This window comes from Chaetodon trifascialis, assembly GCF_039877785.1.
Source record: "Chaetodon trifascialis isolate fChaTrf1 chromosome 24 unlocalized genomic scaffold, fChaTrf1.hap1 SUPER_24_unloc_1, whole genome shotgun sequence".
NCBI classification, from domain to species: Eukaryota; Metazoa; Chordata; class Actinopteri; order Chaetodontiformes; family Chaetodontidae; genus Chaetodon; species Chaetodon trifascialis.
The window spans coordinates 1,082,806-1,103,410 of NW_027255838.1; the positions used below are offsets into that span (position 1 = coordinate 1,082,806).

The 20,605-nt window shown below is 43.2% G+C and overlaps 1 protein-coding gene across 1 annotated transcript in view; it reads left to right on the top strand.

Moving 5' to 3' along the window:
* LOC139328098 (NLR family CARD domain-containing protein 3-like) overlaps positions 1-13,018 on the top strand; it is a 387,375-nt gene extending 374,357 nt beyond the window's left edge. The window contains exons 6-9 of the mRNA XM_070958194.1: positions 8,718-8,891; positions 9,320-9,493; positions 12,013-12,059; positions 12,228-13,018. Of these exons, the coding sequence (XP_070814295.1) occupies positions 8,718-8,891; positions 9,320-9,493; positions 12,013-12,059; positions 12,228-12,796 (964 nt within the window). The 3' untranslated portion in view covers positions 12,797-13,018. The remainder of the gene's footprint in view (positions 1-8,717; positions 8,892-9,319; positions 9,494-12,012; positions 12,060-12,227) is intronic.
* Positions 13,019-20,605: the final 7,587 nt, after the last annotated feature.

The following is a 20,605-nucleotide window of genomic DNA, read 5'->3' on the forward strand; positions in this document are numbered from 1 at the left end:
CTAAGCTTTCTTGACTTTACTACCCTCAACAATACCTTTAAAGTTACCTGGATAAAGCAGTTTTTACATAATCCTACATCCACTTGGAACTTTATACCCAAATATATTTTTTCTGCCATTGGAGGCCTTGAATATGTGCTATTATGTAATTCTAAAATAGACAAACTTCCCATAACTCTATCAAACTTTCACAAGCAAATGCTGTTGGCATGGTCCTTAATCTATAAACACAACTTCTCGCCTCACAGATGCTTCATTTGGAATAATCAACATATCAAATATAAAAACAACTCTTTATTTTTTAATTGCTGCTTTAATAATAACATAGTTTTAGTTACCCAGCTACTCAATGATAATGGAAATCTGCTGAATTACACAGAATTCTTCCAAACATATGGTATTCCTGTTACCCCCAAAGACTTTGCAATTGTAATGGATGCCATTCCTTCTGGTATCCTGATGCTCTTAAGAGGTTCTGGAAAACCAGTTTGTCCTCCTTTAGACCCTACATTAACATCAGTGGGGATGTGTTTCTCTGTCAAAACTAAGAAAAAAAATGGTCTCATCAGATCATTGTTTCAAACTGATGTTACTACTACCCCATATGTTGTTCAGTACTGCTCTAATATTGTTCATGGATTGAACTGGATCCAAAAATGGAATCTTCCAGACAAATATTTGATGACAAACAAAGTTAGAGAAGTGTCTTACAAATGAATCCATAAATACTATCCTGCCAAACACTATTTGCTGAGATTTGGGAGGGATGTATGTGTGAACTGTTCTTTGTGTGGATCTGAGCCTGAAACTATGTTGCACCTGTTCTGGAACTGTCATTATACTGCCACCTGCTGGACAGAAGTACTGCATTACATCACACTGAAGACTGACTCAGACTTCCTTTAGGAATGGAACAATATACTTTTTGGGGTTCATGATGTTAAAAGTAAAAAACAAAAAGAACCGTATGTCATAAACTTAATAATAATATTGGTAAATATCACATACACAAAGCCAAATTTAGTCCCTCAACCCCCTGTTTTATTGCATTGCAAAAGGAAACAGAACAGTACATGGAAAGTATTTGTGACTCTAACAATAAGAAAGCTATGAAAACAAACCACTTGTGCTCTTTATTTTCTGTATTTATCTAATAGCCTACCCCCTGGCTGATGTCCAATTGTTTGTACCAATGTACATTATAATAACTGCTTTTGTAATGAAAAGATTTTAATTAATTTAAAAAACAAAAAAAAAAAGACACACGACCGGGGTCCTGCATAGATCCCGCCACGACAATTTTGCTGGCCTTAGTATTTCCTGTGTTTTATTTTGTTCATTATTTTAGATTTAGTGTGTGTGTGTGTGTGTGTGTGTGTGTGTGTGTGTGTGTGTGTGTGTGTGTGTGTGTGTGTGTGTGTGTGTGTGTGTGTGACAGACATGTGTATTGGACATTTGTGAAAATACGGAACAACTCGCGTTTTCAATTAAAGGACGATTCCGTATTTTACGGGACGGGTGGCAACCCTACCTATAATTGAGCTTGAACAGCCAATTGTGTGGAGAGATTGCTGCCCCATACAAAATAAAACAAATACAGAACAGAAATATGTCAGCTAAGACGCGACATTAATGATCCGTTAATGTCAGGAAGCACCCAACAAGCCATAGCTTCGATGAGCCACAGACGAACGGAGTTCCATTCACCTGATCTAATAAGCAATTGATGAAGCACTGAAAAAACACTTTAAAAACCTTCTCATGGTCATTTTTTAAGCCGAATTACTCAACAGAGCCTACTGATTACTTTCCCAGATCGAAAACACGCGGACCGACGCAGATTTTGGAGAAAAAGCGAGATAACTTTAAATTAGTGGATTTTTGACTGGGGTTCGGCGAGCCCCGCAGCGTCCCGTCGGAGTCCTCACTTCGGGACGAAAGCGACTGCCACACTGTCAAAAACAGTTATATTTCTCCGTAGATTTTACAAACAGATCATAAACTATCACTGAGTTTTAGGCGTGTTATTCAAATGTGTACTTTTTCCATAATGAGTCTTACCTGGACACAGTTTCATGCAAACGATGTCCTCGTGCGCCTGAGGTGAACGGCAGAGTCCCGTGATCTTGCTGGGCAGGTGGAGGTCTGCTATCCTGCACGTTCACATGCAAGCAGATTGACAGTGTGTTATCTACTAATTTCCTTATCTGAGGAGGGTGGACCACAAAAAAATATCTTATTACTTAATTTCAGCTCTTTCATTCCTTCATTTTCATTTTTCTGTGTGCAGTTAGAGAGAGAGAGAGAGAATGACAGACAGATGCTCAGCGTTTTGGCCTATCCTGCTTTTGCGACTGAGGCTGTCGTTTGCACTGTTGGCCACTAGATGGAGACAAATGATAAGGCTTGGCAGACTCAGCCGGTCCTCTGGAGCCAGCTCCTAAGAGATTTATGAATGATAGAAATCAGGCAAACACACAGGATTAAGCAGCTGTATGTGCCGTGACAGACAAAGAGACCCCCCCTCTTTCTGTTTGTTTTCTCCCCTCACCTGTCAAATCTGTCTCGTCTCTGTCGTTTGCATTTCCAACGTTATTTTAATTATTATGATTATAATAATAATAGGGGCCTCACCAACCTCATCATCGTGCGAGGTGGGGTTCCGAAGATGCGACCCCCCACCCCCCAAAACAAGCCATTATTTTGGCCATATCTCTGGAACGGTAGGTGGGAACATCTTGGTTTCAAGTCTCTTCCTGTCAAAAGATATTCACAAATGTATAGAAGAAAGTAGCAAAAAATACAGACAGGAATAAAATACAATATAAATAAGCAGAACATAAACAGACATTTACATGAAAAATGTGTGCAGTTTTGGGTGACAAGTACATGTAAACAATAAGCACAATGTGCAATATTGCAGTAGTGCAGATCCTATTTTTAGTATTTACTTTTTAATGACATTGATCTCCTAATAAAAATTCTAATAATAATAATAATAATAACTAGACAATTTCCCCCTGGGAAATTTTGAAAGGGCCATGGGGGCTACCGCCGGACAATACGAACAGCTGCTAATGCTAAGCTAACATTAGCATGTCAAATAACACTATAAAAACATATGAACCATCATTAGAATGCCTTAAACAATCGTTTTAACCAAAGTTAGCATATTAGCATTAGCATGCTAAGCTAACATTAGCATGTCAAATAACACGTTAAAAACATCTGAACCATTATTAGAATGACTTTAACAATCACTTTAGCCAATGTTAGCATGTTAGCATTGTGGCTAATGCTAACAGGGCAACATCATTCATTACCTCACTAACAGGCTGTGGATCATTGTCAAGCCACTGCATAGCTGCAGCTGAAGCTACATATGTGTGTGTGGGAGAGGAGTGCTGAGGTTGCCACAGCAACTTGAGGTGGCCTGATCAATGATGTCACCCACTCAGACACAGGTGCAGACACACATGCATTGTATCGGAGGCAATGAGGAGCAGAGACAGAAACGTCTGAATTTAGCCTCTGCGCATCCCTCAAACAAACGCTTCTCACATGAAGACTGAAAGCCCTATTGCCAAAATTTCTTCACCATCAGAGCTACAAGGCTTTGCTGTACACACTGATCACTTTCTTTTTCTGCTGGGGTCAGAAATGCGGATTTTACAGCAGTTAAAAACATGGTTGGTTTCTGTTTCTCCTGTTTTTGATTTGTATTGGACCTTATGGGCGAGGTCAGAGGTACTCTCCTCACTCAGAGGCTCATTTATCAAAAACCGTAAGTCCTATCTCTTAGCCAGGCACATTATGAAAATTAGCGCAAGCAGCACTACAACTCTGGAAATTTTCACGTGCGTAGATCGAAATTTGTGCTTTGGAGGAGCGTGGAAAGAAAAAGTTTCAGACAATTTTCAGAGCTTCTCTCCACTCTGGCAGTTAATCCCCTCCACTCTAGCGTGAACATTCCGTGCAATACACACCCATTATAAACTCACAATTTCTCCCAAAACGCTCACGGTCATTGAACGGCGACTGCTCAAAAACTATACAACCTATCAAAACGAAATTTAATACACTAATAGACAAGACTTGTGTCTACGTTTTAAAGTTGGAATGGAGTCTCTAGGTGAAAGTATGCCGGAGCAGTAGTCCGTTGAAAAAGGGGAGATTTTGTTGCATTTTTCGGCTCGTCCCATTCATTTCTTATGGGATTTTTTCGTGCGTTTTTCGCGTCTTGGGCGAAGCCCCTGCTGTGTTCAGGGCAAAAGCACTGGATCACTAATAACAGTTAAGGTTCAAGGACGAAGCACACACCAAGAAATGAACTTGGGACATGGGAGCAAGACTGGTGTGTTCAGTGCCCCCGAATTAGGGGGCGCACTTTTCAGGCCATGGATGTGCTGTCGATGTGTGTTATTGTTTGTGCAGCTGCTTGATTTCTATCATTCATAAATCTCTCAGGAGCTGGCTCTACAGCAGGCATGTCCAAACTATTGCACAAAGGGCCGAGTGGCTGAAGGTTTTCTTTCCAACCAAGCAGCAGCACACCAGACTTGACTCATTTCATCAGCTGATCTCAGTCTGCAGACAGCTGATTGGTCAGACTGCATCCTCTTGATTGGTTGGGGGAAAAACCTGCAGCCACATGGCCCTTTGTGGAATAGTTTGGACATGCCTGCTCTGGAGGATTCTCTGGGTGCCTTTCATTACATTGAATTGTGCCTCCTCGTCTCCTCGCTCCTTCGTCGACCCGGAAGTCGTTTCCCCTCCGTCATGATGAAGGATCTTCCAATTGCTTAAATGTACCTGAAGGAGACGAGGAGCGAGGAGAGAGGAGGCTTCTGAAGGAGATCAGAGTGAGGATACACCGGTGTAGCCTACGCGGAAGTAGGCTATTATTTAAGGGGCGTGTCGTATGAAACGCAATATCACGCACCATCAGTCTGTGCTCGATATATCTGGCACTTTAGGATATAAAGGTGACTTTAACTACGAATACTTGTGGCATCACACAGAGCAGCTTTTTTTCTTTCTTTTATTTTTATTTTTTGAGTGATCGTCAAACAACACAAACCCATACATATATTAGATTATTTAAAAGAAAGTTTAAATGATTCGCATATTTAAAGCAAATTACAAAATTAAAGACTACTGTGTGTTTTTAGAAATTGTTCTTAAATAAAGGCTTCTATGTGCGTTCAGCTGCAGTCCCTTTGACAGCTAATACAGCTGTGCAAACGTCATCAGACCCGGGGGGTATTCCAGAAAGTGGGTTATGTGAAAACTCAGAGTAAGTTAAGCCTGAGATGAAGGAAACTCTGAGTTTTCTGTTCCAGAAAGAGAGGTAACTGAAACTCTGAGTCAGTCACCATGGTAACAGACTCTGTGAACATAACCTGCTCGCTGGCAGGTTTACTTTAAGAAACCCTGAGTTTCTACCTGTCTCCACATGAAGAAAGCTGTTAGACATGGATTGCCCGTTCATTCCCAAACCGATTGATATCGAAGCCCAACTGATTCGAAACGCTTTACGTCACGAGAGAATCTTCCGACCGAGTTTAGGTGTCCCGTCATTTCCAGAGGAATATCTGTTCAAACGCTACCGCTTTTCATCAAACGGTATAATTTATCTGGATAACATTCTCCGGCCATACATCACCAACCTCACACACCGCGGACATGCGCTCACATCACAGCAAATTTTACGCATAGTGCTACGTTTTTCTTTTTGCAAACGGTAGTTTTTTGTACAATATTGAGGATGCAGAGCACTTCGGAAAGGCAACAGTGTGTAGAGCTGTGAGGAAAGTGACCTCGCACTGAAACGCCTATGATGGTAGCAATGATGGTAGAGACTGGTGACTGATGCAGAAATCATATATTCTTTTATCTTAAATTATGATATACATTCTGCTGCGACCTCAGAGTGGGTTCAGTAGCTTAATTAGCTGGTATTTTGCAGGGCTTCCAAATGTGATAGGATGCATAGATGGGACACAAATTCCCATTACAGCACCTGCAGAACACAAAGGGCACTATGTGAATAGAAAATCCTTTCAGAGCATCAATGTCCAGGTTTATGACCTACCATCTTAAAAATTTTGTACATGAAAATGTATACATTACAATACACTGTAACACATGTCATTCTCTGCACTGTGAAGATCATATGTGATGCAGCTTACATCATTACAATGTAGAAGCCAGGTGGCCTAGCTCTGTACATGACTCCTGGATCTACTGGGAGTGTAGTCTGAGCAACAGATTTGCACGAGGTAAGGAAGCTAAAACTTGTACAAATGTTCTTTGTCTCCCTTTTTAATACACTCAAATGTGTCCTCTATAATTACAGGAGTGCTTGATACTGGGGGGTTGAGGCTATCCATGTCAGCCCACTCTGTTGACCCCTTACCCTGACCCTGAGCCGGGGCCCCAACAACGTTTTAATGTGGCCCACTGCAGGACTAGAGCCTGGGTTGAGATGGCCATAGGCATACTCAAATCCAGGTTCCAGTGCCTGTGTTAGCTCAGGGTCATCCCAGAGAGGGCATGTGACATCATTGTGGCATGTGTTGTTCTCCATAATATTGCAACTATTAGAGGAGAGCAACACCCTGTTGTACAAATTAATGACCCTGAGGATGACCATCCCATCCACCCTGCAGACGTCCAGGATGGAAGGGCTGTAAGGGACCTAAACAGCAGAAACTACTTTTGATTAAAACAGTCAAATAATGACAAATTCACATGTGGTTTGGTCTTCTTTATTCCCTAAAAGTACAAAAGCAGCAGTCAGGATTTGTAATATAGTTCCATCCATTAACATATTTCACCTGTGAAGTGCATCCACCTCAACTGGAGTTCCAGTAATAGAATTTAGAGTGTACATAGCGAGGGCACATGTATAAAAAGCGCATCAGCCTTTGTGGCTTACGGCCATACCAGCCTGACAACGCCTGCGTAGTGGCCTGTCAGTGGGGGGGTGTCAGATCGTGAGTGCGCTCCTATTTTTCTCTCGACTTGTGCATATAGAATTTATATATAGAAATATATTTTTTCCAGAGACATTTTTTTCGCCGAGCTTCGGTTGTTTTAAGTTTTAAAACTCAGACTCTCACAGACCCAAAGGGGCCCGTCACCATGGCGACCGCTGGAGATTATAATGGGTGTGTATTGCACGGAATGTCCAGGCTAGAGTTGAGGAGACCAACTGCCAGAGTGGGAGAAAGCCTAAAATTACTCCTGATTTTTTCTCTTTCCACACTCCTCCCAGCCACAATTTACGCTCTACACGCATGATTTTTTCCAGGTTTGTAGACAAGTTTGTTCTGTCTCTCACAGTGTGCTCAAAAAATCTGATACATTACAGAGTTTGAATTAGCAGCCTCTAAGTGCGGCCACGTCTGTCTCTGCTCCTCATTGACTCCAATACAAAGATTTTCTTAGAGAGGCTGAACGGACCCCTGTTTTAAACTCGCAAGGGTCTGCGAAATATTGACTGTGGAAACACCGAAATCACACCGAATCGTTCAGGAAGTCCTGTTTGTGTTGACAGATTGAAGTTAGCTCTGTACATTTAGAGATTCATTTAGTTTAAACAGTCTCTCTCATGTCAGGATTTGAGTCTTTCAGTCTGGTTTCTTTATTTTCAGATCTCTGACTGAGATTGATCATTTTGAGTTTGTGAAATGATGATCAGAAATAATTTCCCAGCCTGCAGTTGTAGATCATCTTTTCTGTGCAAATTGCGAAAAATGTGCGAAAAATGTGTGCACGTGTCTGAATGTGTGAATTTAAAAATCCCCTCAAATTCAAGTTTGCAGATGTGTCACAAAGTTTTGTCGCTGCAGAAATATTTTGCATATCTGTAATTAAAATCTGTGCAGGAATATTTTCTACAGTGAGGTTTCACAAAGTGCAGCATGGCTCATTAAATCTGATGAATTTACTGATCAGAATGCTGAGTCATGGGAAACATGAATCCTGAAAGACTATGAGTCAGCAGTTTGAGTCCAGCACAGAGGCTGTCTCATGTGAAGCTCAGTGGGATGAAGGACAAAACAAATTGGACCAAGCCAGGCTTCCTTTGTGTGAGCTGCCTCAACTAAACATGAACTCTAGGCAGAGGTCACGGTATCACAATGGTGGTTATCAACTTCCTCTGTGAACTCAGGTTTCCTTCATCAGGCTCTGTGCACTTTCCCATAAAAAGAGACGTTTGCTTCATCATTTGAATCTTTGTCACCACAAAAAGGACCAATCATGTCCCCTGTCCTTCAGTCCAGAGGGACAGGTTGTTATCATGGAGAGCTTTGGAGAATGTAAAAAATAAAAGAGGAAAATCAAGACTGTTGTTGCACATAAGACGAGAGAGGACTGCTGGCAGAAAACCGCTGATCCTTTCAATCATTCACTTCATACATTCGTTTCAGCACTCAGTCACTCTCAGAGCCTCCTGTTTATTTCTAACTGCACATTCGAGAGTCTGAAACTTTAAACTTCATCCAGCAGGTTTAAATATGACACTCAGGAAGTGGATTCAGGTCTGACACTGTCCCCTCATGGAGGACACATGACTGTGTTGCTACAGACATGAAGACAATGAATGAACATTTACAACACGTTTATGATGGAACAGCAAAGATTTGAACACATGCTGAGAAGAGACTCAACATTTTAAAATAAATGTTCTTTTTCTTCTTGTTCTTCAGACTGAGTAGCTGTAACCTCTTAGAGAGAAGCTGTGAAGCTCTGTCCTCAGTCCTCAGATCCCAGTCCTCCAGTCTGAGAGAGCTGGACCTGAGTGACAACAACCTGCAGGATTCAGGAGCGAAGCTGCTGTCTGCTGGACTGGAGAGTCCACACTGTGCACTGGAAACTCTCAGGTCAGATCAAGTTACTGTTTGTTGTCAAAGCGTTGACGTAACCACAGAAGTCCACACATCCATTCATTCAGACATTCATTGATTGGCAGATGTTTTCTCTCAATGTACCTTTTATGAATGAAGTCTGGCTGAGATGGAAATCCTCATTTATGTTTTGTTGTCATGTGACTTTGATTAGTGGACATCACTTTACTCCTGATTCAGTCATGATTAATTAGCACAAAGGTGTCGCTGAGGACCTCAGGAAGTGAAGTGTTGAGTGTGAAGTTGACCTGAAAGACAGAAACTGTTGAGAATTATTATGTGTTGTAACTCCTCCCACGTGATGCTGCTCAGCCTATCAGATCTCTGCATTCTGACAGCAATGATTGGACAGACAGCAGGACCCTCAGATGATCTTCCATGTGTATTGTTGTGTGTGTTTTCAGGCTGTCAGGCTGTCTGATCACAGAGGAAGGCTGTGCTTCTCTGGCCTCAGCTCTGACCTCCAACCCCTCCCATCTGAGAGAGCTGGACCTGAGCTACAATCATCCAGGAGACTCAGGAGTGAAGCTGCTGTCTGCTGGACTGGAGGATCCTCACTGCAGACTGGACACTCTCAGGTATGAAGAGGCTGCTGCAGCCATAGTCAGTCAGTGTGAAAGAGGAGGAAGAGCTGGAAACATGTGGTCTGTCTTTTTGCTTGATGGTGGACGTGAGTGAGACATGAACAGTCAGACAAGTAGGAAACCTTTGTCCTTTGTTCACAACATAAACACTGGTTGAACATGAAAATGACATATTGTGTTGGAGGTCTCAAGGAGAACATCTCCAGGAACAAACATGATGATGACCACCGGCGCAGTAGTATTTTCAACCGGCGCAGGCAGGCGCACGGCGCACTTGGTATTTTGGTAAACCGAGGCGTACAGAGGTGCGCCAGGATGGGCGTTATGGCGCAGTAGGGGGGAGGTGTCAGCATAAGGAGAATTTTTGACCATTTCGGTCTGCGCCGGCGGCGTAAATTGCGCTGAAAGCTCGCCACCTCAGACCTGGTCAACTCTGTGCGGCGCAAGTGGATTTTCGTAAACTGGCGGAGTCGTGCGCTCACGTCACCAACACCTCACAGGCAGGTTTCCACAGTGTCTGGCATTTCACTGCGATCAATTATTAGCAACAGCCGTAGTTCAACGCAACTATCTGAGTCAGCGCATACAGTCAGACCTAAATTTATATATTTTGATCCATATCTCATCTGACCACATCGAAAGCGCGTTCGGCACGCGTAATGGTCACTCAACCTGACTGAATGTACACAGGTGACACAGGGATGTCTGGTGAACTGTGACTCAAATTGCCTGGTGACAAACGTGTATGCCACTTTCCCCGAGTCGGCATGTGACTCGTTCATCGTGGCGAATTCTAGCATCCCGACAGTTTTTCAGGGGGGACACCCCTCTGGATGGGTGGCTGCTAGGTGATAACGGCTATCCACTGAAAATGTGATTGATGACGGCATATATCACACTGTCAACAAGACAGCAGCGTGGTTTTAACAGTGTTTTCAGCAGTGCTCGGTCAGTCATCGAACGCACACTGCGATCAATAATTAGCAACAGCCACGATTCAATGCAACTATCTGAGTCAGCACATACAAGCGCGTTCGGCACGCGTAATGGTCATTCACCCTGACTGAATGTACACAGGTGAAACAGGGATGCGAACTAATCGGTTAACGTCACTGTGCCAACCAGAAACAGCCGTGGCATCCTACAGAGCAGATATACTGCATCTATCTCAGAGCGCTGAGAGACAGAGAGAGACAGACACATGAAAAAACATGTGATGATCGCTGTCCGCTATTACCCACGTCATTTCATTCCAAATACAAATGTAATCATAGTAATGCTTAACATTATCTACAAAGATGGAGTACATCATTGCTTTGAGGAGGAGGAGGAGGAGGAGGAGGAGGAGGAGGAGGAGGAGGAGGAGGAGGCCGAGGATTTACCATCTAAGGACCTCATATTTAGACATCAGAATCAGAATCAGAAATCCTTTATTTATCTCCGAGGGGAAATTGTTTTTGTTGCAGTGCTCCTTACAAGAATAGAATTAGAATAAAATTAGAAAAGAAAGAAAAGAGAGAGAACTATATATATAAAAAGCAAATATAAAAACAAAATATTTATATTGAGAATGTATATATAAACAAAATATAGAACAGAATATCTATCTATCTATCTATCTATCTATCTATCTATCTATCTATCTATCTATCTATCTATCTATCTATCTATCTACTGAGAAAAACTAAACAGTATATACCAACGGATGTCAGGAGATATGAGTGACGTCAGTCTCCTGGAAACTTGCCATGCGCCTGGCCAGCGGCGTTCTTAAAGGTGAGGCGAGGAGCTGCTGTGATTGGTGAAGATTTGACTCGGCTGTGTCAAACCCACTCCACGCCTTCTCCCCTCCCTCTTTCCGAGTTGCACCGCTGGGTGGGACTGAGATGAGAAGGAGGAGGAGATGCGTCGGCGGCACAGCGCACGAAAATGCCAAAGTCTGCGCCGCCACGCCCCATCGGCGCAGCGGACCTGACTTTGCGCCGGCCGCGGAGTCGAAAATAGAGCCCGTCAAGTGGCTCTTCATGTTCTGCTGAACTTCAGGAAGTTTGACATGAAAAGATTTCCACACAACAGAGTCGTGATGACTCGTCTCAGATATTGAATTCATTGACAGTTTTCACACTTGTAATGAAGACATGAAGCATGGTCACATATGGGACATGACGAGGACAAGCGTGTCCAACAATAAATGATTAAAGCTCTGCTGGTTTGCTGAGTGAAGACAAAGTCAGACTGATTATTGATCATCACAGGTGGGAGAGCAAGAGAGCGATCAATGAGTGAAGCAGCTCAGAATAGAAGTCAGCAACAGATTGAAATGAGGAAATGAGCTGATGAAGGCAGATTTAATGATGAGAGAGAATCAGTGTCGCTGTCAGTGTCTGAGCAGAGCTGAAGAGGGAGAAGCAGGCCGCATCAACATGTTGTGTTTGTGTGTGTGAGAGTGATGTAACGTCCATGTTTGCATGCTGAAAGAGGAGGTGCTGCTCTGACCCCCCTCCTCCTTTCAGGGTGGAGCCTGCTGGAGTCCGATGGTCGAGACCAGGTCTGAGGAAGTGTAAGTGTGTCTTTCATTTGACTGATGACAACAAAGCAGAGCACATTCAGCCATCTTCAAACTGTGACATCACTCATTCACATCTCTGATGTCATCATCAAACTGTCCATCAATCAACAGCTGATCGATCAATAACTGCAGCTGTTTTCTTCTTCTTCTCTCCATCAGATTCCTGTGAACTCAAACTGGACACAAACACAGTGAACAGAAGGATCAAACTGTCTGACAACAACAGGACGATGACACATGTGGAGGAGGAGGATCAGTCATATCCTGATCATCCAGACAGGTTTGACTACTGGCCTCAGCTGCTGTGTGAAACTGGTCTGACTGGTCGCTGTTACTGGGAGGTCGAGTGGAGAGGAGATGTTGATGTATCAGTGAGTTACAGAAGAATCAGAAGGAAAAGAGACAGTAGAGAGTGTTTGTTTGGAGGAAATGATCAGTCCTGGAGTCTGGACTGCTCTGATGATGGTTTTTACTCTGTCTGTCACAATGACAGAATAACATCCATCTCCTCCTCCTCCTCCTCCTCCTCCTCCTCCTCCTCTGTCTCTCACAGAGTAGGAGTGTATGTGGACTGTCCTGCTGGCACTCTGTCCTTCTACAGAGTCTCCTCTGACTCACTGATCCACCTCCACACCTTCAACACCACATTCACTGAACCTCTTTATCCTGGCTTTGCCTTTGGGTTCTGGTTCAGTTCTGGTTCCTCAGTGTCTCTGTGTCCTCTGTAGGAGGGACAGTCTCCTCCTGTTAGACAAGCACTGCTGAACAGATCAGTTGAGTCTGTGCAGGATCTCAGTCACATCAGTCTTTCAGGTTATTGGAATAAATTGATCAATGAACTTTGTTGAAAGCGATTGAAAAGATTCCTCATTTACTTTGTAAACTTCTTCCACTTCCAGTCCTTTAAAGATGGAAGCTGTGATCATTAAAGTGTGGAAACTGTTGACTTGAACCTTCAGCTGTGTGTTGATTTCAGTTGTGGATCTTGTTGCAGTCAAAGCTGAATGTTGCTGTGAGTGTTTTATGGTCTTTCTTCAGGTCAGGACTGCTGACCGGACTCAGCTGAAAGATACGGAGAAACGTTTCTGATGCTGTCGTCCATAAAGAAACGGTTTTTCCACTTTGGTGTAGAAGAACTCAGCGGGTCTTCACAGAGCCGTGACTGGAACCACATCCGACACCTTTGGGATTAACTGGAGCGCCGACTGTGAGCCAGACCTGATCGCCGACATCAGCGTTGGACCTCAGTGATGCTCTGGTGTCCGATCGGGATCAAACAGCAGCTTCAACATCTGCTGCAAAGGCTGAGCGCAGAAGACTGGAGGCTGATGTGCAGCACAGTCATGAACACGGTGTCACAGTCACGTTAATCACACACTGAGTGAAAGTTCGGCCGTCCACATACTTTTGGCCACAGTGTGACAAACAGCCAAAGCGCAGACTGAGATGAAGCTGAAACACACCAACAAACGCTGGTTTTCCTGCAAAATCTCTGCTCAATATTCAGAAACTTCCTCTAAAATTCAACCTTCTCTCCATGTTTCCCACAAAATATTTGACATTTTCACCGTTTTCCTGCAGCGTCGTACTGACTGAGTCTCTGTGTGTTTCTGTGTGTGTTTCTGTGTTGTTGTGTATTGTGGTGTGACTCTGTCCTCCAAACGTTTAAAATATGTCACTTTTTCTTCTTAAATTCTGACTTTTTGTTTGCTCCATCGTCACTTTCAGCCTCCTGAACACACAAACACACGCTGAGTCTCTTCCTCTTTCATCACATTCATGAAATCAGATGAACTTTTGTTCCGTTTCATTCAAACTTTACTGGAAACTGGTTTCATTCAGTCACAGCTGAAATCACTGAGTCGTTTGTTGCTGCTGAATTATTGAACCAAGCTGCATTTAAATCATCAAGTTGGTCCATTTGGTCGTTATTTCAAGTTTGATTTGAAAAATGTCAAATTTCATCTTAAAACTGCAAAACTTTGGTCAAAAATTCAGTCGATCAATCAGCTGAACCTTCATTAACTTCATCCAAATGTTCCAAAGAAGACAAGATGTTCATCCAAACAGGCTGTTTCTGCTGCTGTTTGATGTCTGAATGTTGAATTCAGACAAAAGGTCTTCATGTTTTATTTTGAAGGCTTGAATCAGCTGCTTTGTTTTGAAGTTCAGTCAGATGTTCAACATGAAGTGGAAACCAAAACGTGTGAAAGGTGTGAAAGTGGAGAAGTATTTCCCAGACAAAGAGCTGCTGATGGAGTCAGCCAGGTCAAACAGGAAGTGCAGAGGGAAAGGAGGTCTGTCTGAACAGGAAGTGCACAGGCTGAGGACATTTGGACAGGAAGTCAGACAAGAAGTGAACAGAGATGATGGAGAGGACACAGAATAATGTCTTTGTTCTGTTGACTCTGTGTTCATGGTGGTCAGTTTCAATAATAGGTGACCCTTTGTCGGTGAGTGTCCTTCCTCCTCAGACCTCCTGAAGGGATGCGGGGGGCAAAGGTCAGCTGCAGGTCTGTTCTCCTGCAGGATGATACTGAGGAAGACTCTGATGATGAGGATGAGATGAGAATATATGCAGCTAAAAGCAACGAGAAGCCAGCGAAACACCAAAAACATCTTCCTGATAAAAGAACCAAAAGCAAAAGGAACAAAAGTGAGATGTTTCTGAGAAACGGTCCACTAGAGGGCACAACTCTGCAGATTAAATCCAGGTCTCAGCGAGAAGGAGGAAATCCAGATGAAGGCGAGCTGAGAGTCGACGGAGAGCGGGAGAGATAAATCCAACAAACAAACATAAAAAACGAGCTGGTGGATTTGACATAATCTGGACTGTGACTGGAGCAGGATGGCAAGTAGCAGTGGTGGTGGATCGGATGATGATGATGATGATGATGATGATGATGATGATGATGATGATGGGTTGGACTCCACTTCAGAGTCAGAGACAGAAAGGAGGAATCGGGAGAAGAACGCCTACAAACAAACAAAGAAACGGTGTCTTACAGACGATGAAGAGCGACATGATGTGAGGAACAAACTCATGATGGAGGAGAACAAGATTATTGTGAAGCTGAAAGCAGGGCGTGATATTTCACCTGTGAGTCCGATCACTCGAACGAACGGTTTGAAGAGAGACGAAGCACCTCCATTACAAAGTGTGAGCGAGAAAGAAGCAGCAGAGAGGAAAGCAGTGGGAGGGGAAGCGGCGTCAGAGGACTGATATCAGGAAAAGCTGCAGGAGAGAAGCTGGCAGAGGTGAAGAAGCTGATCAAAGGAGGAAATGTGGCAGCAATAAAAGGCTGCAGGCGTTCAGGAACGATGAGAAAACTGACAGCACATCAGCAGGACAGAGTTCAAAGAGCAGACTGTCCCTGATCAGGTCATGGTGGGACACATGAGCTTCAGGGTTGGAGCGTACCTCCACCTGCACTCAGACGCTTCACATGTCAAAGATATGGACACGGTGCCACGGCGTGCAGAGGGAAGCAGAGGTGTGGAAGGTGTGAGGGAGCACGCTGATGGAGAATGTGGGATAACACAGCAGCTAAACGCTGTGATCGTGGAGGAAATCACACAGCAGCATATGGAGGCTGCAGAGTGAAGAAACAGAGTGAAATCCAGCAGGTGAGAGCAGAACAGAGAGTGACTGATGCAGAGGCCGTGAAGATGGTTGGCGAGGAAAACAGGAAGGAGAACAGACCTACGGCTCAACACCAGGAAGAAAGTCCACGCATCATCAGACACGACTGACCACTGACTGACTGGTTCTGTTCTTGGCATTAACTGCTCAGAACAAGCACGAAGAGAAAGTGAAAAGATCGAGATCACTGTGAAAGCAGCAGCAACGTTCTTGAACATGAAAGATTGATGTTGGGAAAAAATACATCCAGACCTCAGTCAAGGAGAGGAGACGTCAGCCAGCAGGCAGCAACTTATTCCATAACGCTCATTCTGCAACGCAATGCTAGAAGTCTCTTTGCTAATGGACGAGAGTTAAAGGAGATATCAGGGAATCAGCAGCAAAACCAGGAAACACGGCTCAAACCAACTCTGGACTTTATTCTGAAAGGATCCTCCAGCATTGGGAAAGACAGACCTGGTGGAAATGGTGGTTTCATTAGACAAGGTATGAAATTCAGGCAAACAGTGACGGCACAAGAGTCAGAGGTCGTCGTCACTGAGGTGTGGATGAAGGCAGGAAGTATGAAGATCATTCATTTTATAATCCCTGTCAGCAATCAGACAAAGAAAAGATGGAATCCATCTGAGATGATTGGAGAGGGAAAGTAATCTGGTGTGGAGATTTGAATCAAGCGAACGCACCAAAGCAATAAAGGCTCCAAACAAATCCTTTAAAAAATCTTTCTGTTCACAATTTAATCGTTTACAAGAAGCAACGAGCAGGAGTGAGGAGAGTAATAAGGAAGACGAGAAGAGAGTGTTGGAGGAGGTGTTGAGTCATTGGAAGGAGGACTCCATTGGATAGAGTGTGGGCTGTGATGAAAACAATGTCAGCCAATAGGAAAGAGTGTGGACAGCCAATAATGAACAGTGATCAGAAAATGGTCAGAAATAATGAGGAAAAGCAGAACTATGAGCAAAGACTTCTGTTAAAGTGCACAGCACAGCAAATTTGAGTGAGGGATGAAGAAAAGAGAGGTAGAGGAGGGACAATATGAAGAAACATGGAGACTGTACAGGATGAAGAGGAGGATGAAAATACAGTGAAGCTGCAGTTTTCAATGACAGAGCTGAATAACGCCTTAAAAAATCTGGAAAGACAACTCCGAGAAAAGATCAAATAAGTTCCTGTATGTTCAATAATCTCAGTGACCAAAGTCAAAAGATGTGACTGAAATTATATAACAGGATGTGGGAAGACGGGAAGTTGCCGGATGAGTGGAAAGAGTCCATAACTGTTCCTGTCTGTGAAGCAGGTCAGGATCCAAGTTTGGCAGAGTTACAGAGCGAGAGCCCGAACATCACATGTTGGTCAAATTCTGGATGAACGAAAGGCTGCTCTGTTATTTAGAAAGGAGGGAGAAATAAAATGCTATCAGAGGGGATTTGTTAGGATGCGTCTTTTCCCAGTGTCCCTTCCCTTCCTTTGTCCCCAGTGTTCTTTGTCTGTTGGTCTGTCTCCCCTGTCTGTCTGAGAATGGGCGGTCCTTCCCCCATGACGACCTCATTACCTGCACACCTGAGGCGTGTTGGAGCTGATTGCTGGCAGCATTTAGGGGACGCTCTCTGGTCTTGTGGTTGCCAGTTCGTCCTGATCTGGACCGTGTGTCCGTCCTGTCTCAGTGTGAGTAACTTCTAAGAAAAGCCTTTTGTCCTGGGACTTATCCAGTGGGTTTTTGGACTTCTCTTTGTTCTGCTCTTTCTTTCAGTGCTCAGTCCCGCTCGGTGTGCCTCTCAGCCTCAGTTCCAGCGTGGTGTTTTTGGTTATCTCCACTCAGTTTGAGTTCGCCTTCTGTTCCTCCTTTTTGTAATAAATCTAGTTTGTGTTTTGCGATATTGTCTCCGTCTTTGCTCTGCACCTCGAGTCCTGAAATATTAGTTTTGACCAAGGAAAGTCCTCACAGGATTCAGGAAAGGAAGGAGTCCTGTCGATCCCGCTCTGTGTTTACAACATGAAATGAGGAAAGCTCAGAGAAATAAAGAGAATGTAGTGGCTGTTTTTCCATGTGGACAAAGCCTGAGACACCATGTGGAGGGAGGGGCTGCTAATCAGACTGTACCATATGGGCATAAGGGGGAAATGTACAGGTGGATTAAGCTTCTTTAACAGACAGGATGACGTCAGTGAGAGGGGAAACACTTACAGTGGAAATACATAGTAGAGAATGGAACTGCTCAGGGCTCCATTATAAGTCCACTTTTGTTTTCTGATCAATGATCAATGAGATATTCAGTAAAACAGACAGGTCCATACGGACATCTTTATGAGCAGATGATGAAGTTTTGTGGAAAAGGAGAGGGAACGAGGCATTCAATGCTTGGAAATTGCAAGAACAAACTAGACAATTTCCCCCTGGGAAATTATGAAAGGGCCATGGGGCTACTGCCGGACAGCTGCTAATGCTAAGCTAACATTAGCATGTCAAATAAGACATTAAAAACATCTGAACCATCATTAGAATGCCTTTAACAATCATTTTAGCCAAGGATAGCATGTTAGCATTAGCATGCTAACATTAGCATGTCAAATAACACATTAAAAACATCTGAACCATCATTAGAATGCATTCAAGAATCATTTTAACACAGGTTAGCATGTCAGCATTAGCATGCTAATCATTAGCATATAAGCACAACAACCCGACATCAACAGTTAAACCTCCATGCACCAACAAGTTCATAGGACCTCATATTAGCATTAGCATGTTAGCATTGTGGCTAATGCTAACAGGCCAACATCACTCATTACCTCACTAACACTTACACGTCACCAGTAATAGGCTAGGCTGTGGCTCATTGTCAAGCCACTGCATAGCTGCAGCTGAAGCTACATATGTGTGTGTATGTGGGAGAGGAGTGCTCAGAGAAGTACTGAGGCTCGGAGGTTACCATGGCAACTTGAGGTGGCCTGATCAATGATGTCACCCACTCAGACACAGGTGCAGGCACACATGCATTCAGAGGGAGAAAAAGTGATTTTCTGCCTCTGCACTGGTCTGACATTTGGGCTTATGCTCACCAAACGGTAGCTCCTATCAGAAAAAAACACAGACCGTCATTGTTGTCAGGACTTCCTGAACGATTCGGTGTGATTTCAGTGTTTCTGAATTCAATATTTCACAGACACTTGAGAGTTTAAAACAGGGGTCCGTTCTGCTTCTCTCAGAAAATCTTTGTATTGGAGTCAATGAGGAGCAGAGACAGAAACGTCTGAATTTGGCCTCTGCGCACCCCCCGAACAAACGCTTCTCACGCGAACACCAAAACTCCTATTCCCGAAATTTTCTGTTTTTTCCGGCTTTTTCTGTCTGAATGCATGTGTGTCTGCTGCACTGAGAGCAGATGTGTGTGCGTGTGCACCTGTGTCTGATTGGATGACATCATTGGTCACACTCAAAAAAAGAATTCATTGGATGAACGTAATTTTACCTTGTCACCTATATTCCATCTAAAGAAATCATGTTAAGTCAGTCTATCTTGTTTGTGTTGGTTCGTTTCAAGTAATTTAAGTTTGTACAACACAATTCAACATGTTACATGAACTAATACAGGTTTTGTGTGTGACACTAATGTAAATCATGTTGGATGAACTAATACAGGTTTTGTCTGTTATACTAATATCTTGTTTTAGTGTTGTTTTCACTTTACACTTAGTGTAAGCATTATGTTTAATTAAATTACCAAAGATCCGCTAACATACATAAAGTACATGCAAAAACATTTACAATTTTTATTTGACATTTGGGTGCAACATAGAACTGACACCCGATCTTTATTGTCTTTGATGCATCTCCACAGTATGCCACAGTACAACGCTGACCAAAACAGTGTCTGAAGACCTTCCACAGCACAAAAAATAAACCAAAAAGCAATTTTCTCCAGGACTTTAACCAAGTGATGCATTTGGGAATGCTGTATTAGGAGTTCAACATTTACAGTCTTGCAAAAATATGTGCACTTCTGACATTTAAGTTTAACATTCAACATGTAACTTTTTTTTTCAACCATGTCAAAAATGCCTGTAGAATATTTTACAAACAAAATTATTGCGACTCAGTAAAGAAACAACCTTCAAACAATGTGAACAATGCAATATGATGTGTGCATAACTATAAAAATATGCATGTTATTGTTTTAAACACTGAATTATTACAATCAACAGGTGAACTTTTTTTTTTTTTTAAGTCAGAAATGGTGAAAAATTACTGTAAAAGCAATGTCAGAAAATTTCAACTTTAGGAGCCCAACGTGCAAGTGTGACTGCTCCACTCAGAAAAAGTTCTTGAAAACCAGTATGAATACAACTGCTCCAGCCACAACTGTCCATCCAGTAATACCAGTCTCGGTGTGTGTTCATCTGTCATCATCCACACGTGTCATCTCCATCCACACACACAGAGGAGACTTTTCAACGACAATCTTAATCTCAGTCCATTGTTCAAACTAAATTGTCTGTTGGAACATTTTTCTTCTGCTGAACTTTCAAAAGCAGAAAATCTGCATTGGCAGAGATTTGGACAAATGCCATGCTTGTATCAGGCTTCAGCAAGTTTATTCACCCTATCAGCTTGTTTTTCAGGAACTGTACTTGATGACAACCTCTGCCCATCCAGCTTCAGCAGAGTCTTCTGCAGGACTTCAAAAGTGCATTTTAGCTCGGGTGGGTACCTCAGGTTCAGACAGTATATCAGTCCAAATAACAGAGCGCAGGCAATCGCAGTGTCCCCCAAATCACTGAGGACCTGCACACCTTCAATCAGGACACCAATGTCCTCTGGATCATTTCCAGGCTCTGCACCCTCATTCTGTCTGATGTACACTCCCATCACAGTTTGCTCCATTAAAGTGTTGGC